Genomic DNA, 3,522 nt, shown 5'->3' on the forward strand with positions numbered 1-3,522 from the left:
ACACCTCCACACACTTCCCGGAGCTCAGCGGTGTGGGCGGGGCGGGCACTCGACCAAAGCCTAGCCCTCGCTTCTCGCGGCAGTTTGCCGACAACCTGCACATACAGGAGCAGCAGGGTCAAGGTCGCTCGATGCTGGGCCCCGACTTCAACAACATGAACCAGGGGGTTGGGGGGCCCGCGGGGGGCGGGGAGTCGTACCGCCCCCCGGCCTGGATGGTGGGTCTCAAGTCTCGAGAGGAAGAACAGCAGCTCAACGGGACGCCCAGCAACGTCAGCTCCTTCAAGATGTACGCCAAACCTTCCCTCAACCTCAACTCCACCGCCGACCAACAGAAGCACTCCCCACAGAGCCAGCCCCCGGGCTCCGGCCCGCCCTCGGCCGTACGAGAGACTAACCTTGACCTTGTCAGCGCGGAGGCGTGCCTCGCGGCGGCGGCCGACTCACTCCACCACAACAGAGGAGACAACGCCGGGGGCTACCGATCGACCGGCATCAAGCTTCCCATCGGCCCCGGCAGTCAGCAGTTCCTCGAGTCCGCCTCCATGACGGCTAGCTTCGTCGGTGACCTTCACCCTGCCTCGGGGGGGAGCGGGGAGGCGCTGGCTGCCAACCAGACGGAGAACTCGGAGCCCGTTCACCTGGACTCGATCCGGTCGGCGTCGGAGCGGCTCAAGTCGTGCATCGACCAGCTGGCCAAGGCGGGCAACAAGTCGAGCACAAACTTTATGCTGCTCTCCGAGGAGGTCCTGGCGTTCTACGGCCTGTGCTCACGCTACATCGACTCGCTGCCGCCGCACGCCAAGTTCCACGCCCGCGAGCTGCTGTCGCGTCTGCAAGGTCACAGCCAGAACTTGAAGACGTACACCTCCTCCACGCCCTCGGGCGGCGGCCGCCTGCTAGACGACATCCAGTCCACCAACAGGGAGATTATGACCGTTATAAATAGGTAGTTGATGGCCTCACGCACACACATACACACACACGCACACGCACACGCACACACACACACACACACACACACACACACACACAGGGAGATTATGGCCGTTATAAATAGGTAGTTGATGGCCTCACTCTCACATATACACACACACACACACACAGTGTCCCTTAACACCCCCCCCCCCCCCCCAGCCGCTTTTCCCACCTGACAGAGGGTTGTCTGGGTCACCACGCTGTGTGTGTGTACAAAAGTCTGTTCTTGTCAGCTTGTTCACCCGACTAATCTGTCACTACAAGTATCTAAAGTGAAATATGCTATGTCCAGTCATTCATGAAATCTATCTCTCTCTCTCTATATAGTATATATTATAAGATAAAGATTCTCATCAGGAGAGAGGGAGCTGACCTCGCTGTGTGAAAGGAGTGTTTTGTTCTGCCACGTGAAGGGAGAAGTAGAATCAGGAGAAGAAGACTGTCTGGTTTTTTCAGACACGAAACGACAGAAAGAGTGAAATCAAGACGAGAGTGCTTTTATTCGGAGACCTGAAGAGACAGAAAGAGTGAAATCAAGACAAGAGTGCTTTTATTCTGAGACACGAAGTGACAGAAAGAGTGAGAGAAAGATTCTATAAATGTATCACGGTGGTGATGAAGGGTGTTATTTCTTTCTGTGAGGCTGAATGAACAATTCAGACTTTTGACTCATGAGCTTTGTGTTCTGTGAAGTTATAACTAAAGTATTTCCTTTGTTTTGTTGTATGTTTGTGATGTGCTCAGTTGCTGTAGATGAAATTATCCGCCATTGTCATGCCGCGACTTCACGTATACGAAGTCAGTTTGTATGCAACGACGAAAACTTACCGTCAAACACTGCTATTCCACAGTCGCCCAAATTGAATTTCCGGGGGTTCCAGAGAAGAAAACTGTTTGTTGTTTGACCCAAGACCTCAAGGGGGCATCTGACAAGAAGGGTTCCATCAGTTTCGTAAATTTCCTTCCTAGTTGAAAAACTAACGATTGCCGAAGTAGTAGTTCTGATTGGTAGGGGGGGGGGTTCTCTTTGTCTCGAAACTCCTCACAACTTGACAGAAGTCACTGGGGTACTTGTAGAATGACACGGTTGGTGTGTACTTGGGTGTATAGATGTGTGCTTGGGTTTATATACGTCCTAGCGTGCAGATGTGTACTTGGGTGTATAGATGTGTGCTTTGGGTTATGTACGTCCTTGCTTGCAGATGTGTACTTGGGTGTATAGATGTGTGCTTGGGTTTATATACGTCCTAGCGTGCAGATGTGTGCCGTACTTGGGGTTATGTACGTCCTAGTTTGCAGATGTGTACTACCGTAATTGGGTGTATAGATGTGTGCTTTGGGTTATGTACGTCTTAGCATCCAGTTGTGTACATACTTGGGTTTATGTACGTCCTATCTTGCAGATGTGTGCGTACTTGGGTTTATGTACGTCCTAGCATGCAGCGAACCAAGTTTCTGTGGGTGTTTATTTCCCACTGATATGAAATAGCGTGCAGCTATCTCGGAGATATCCTTGCACAGGTTTGTTTTGGGCGTTGCAGCAAATAGTTGGTCACGTCTTGTCCCAGGTTCCCGGCTCTGTGTCGTCTCAATATCCCTGTCGTGTCACAGGGGATCTGGGAGAGAGAGATCTCGGAGGAGTTTGTGATATTTTTTTCATTTTTGTTTTTCTTTTTTTTTTTTTTTTTCGTTGCCCTCGTTGATGACCAGATGCTGGTTGTCCCACCCGCCCGCCTTCCAGTCCTGAGATTGGAAAACTTGAACTATGTCTTTGCATCGAACCCAAACTGAGAGGCAAGCTTCATCTCTCAGCCGCCAATGCTTCCCAGTATTACGTTTTGTGAGTGAGGGGCGGACTTCTTCGTGCAAGGCTCGGACATACACCGTTCTGAAACATGACGTGTGGTGGTGCCTTACACTGAGTAGTGCAGATATATATAATGTCTGGGTGTGTGTGTGTGTAGCAGTGATCAGAAATGTTCCGTCAAATTCAAGTTTTTCGTTATTAGCCTGTAAGTTTCAGGTTGTGTTGAGAAAGCGTCGACCAAGGCGGAGCGGGGCGGTTCTCCCAACAGCTGACTTGTGAGCTCGTTCATACCTTGTAGGGTAGAAGAGTTTCACTTAATGGCCATATGTACGGCAGCTGTTCCCTTGTTTTGACACGGGTGTGGGATGTTTTGACACATGTCTCACCTGTGCTGTATGCAGATGCTTTGAAGGTACCGGGAAATATTGCAAGAGGCCCGGTAATTTGAGAAATTGACCCGAAAAAATTGTACGGAAAAGCTTCAACTCCAGGATTTACCCTTTGTTGGATGTGAAGGCTTTTTCAGAAGCTCTGTTGGAGTGTTTTGACGAGGAGACGAAGTATCATTTGTGTCACCACGTGCTGGAATCAGGCACTCGTCAATTTTTGGCTATATGGAGTTATTGGTATCATCTTTAAGGCTGTTCATTTCCTTTGCATTTGATGAAAAAAAAATCCATTTGTCTTGAATAGAAGTCAAGGTATTTGTGATGGAAGGAGAGAAGTCAAGGTATTTG

The 3,522-nt window shown here is 50.0% G+C and overlaps 1 protein-coding gene and 1 long non-coding RNA gene across 2 annotated transcripts in view; both read left to right on the forward strand.

The window, feature by feature from the left end:
• The window catches only part of LOC101852377 (tyrosine-protein kinase ABL1), a gene marked incomplete at its 5' end in the record, with an annotated part of 19,987 nt that extends 18,753 nt beyond the window's left edge, over nucleotides 1-1,234 (forward strand). Inside the window, 1 exon segment of the mRNA XM_035973559.1 lies at nucleotides 3-1,234. Within this exon segment, the coding sequence (XP_035829452.1) occupies nucleotides 3-953 (951 nt within the window).
• Nucleotides 1,235-2,644: 1,410 nt separating this feature from the next.
• Nucleotides 2,645-3,522, forward strand: part of LOC118479018 — a 5,259-nt gene continuing 4,381 nt past the window's right edge. Inside the window, exon 1 of the long non-coding RNA XR_004859424.1 lies at nucleotides 2,645-3,515. This is a non-coding gene — a long non-coding RNA (uncharacterized LOC118479018). The remainder of the gene's footprint in view (nucleotides 3,516-3,522) is intronic.

This window comes from Aplysia californica, unplaced genomic scaffold, assembly GCF_000002075.1.
Source record: "Aplysia californica isolate F4 #8 unplaced genomic scaffold, AplCal3.0 scaffold01410, whole genome shotgun sequence".
Classification (NCBI taxonomy): Eukaryota; Metazoa; Mollusca; class Gastropoda; order Aplysiida; family Aplysiidae; genus Aplysia; species Aplysia californica.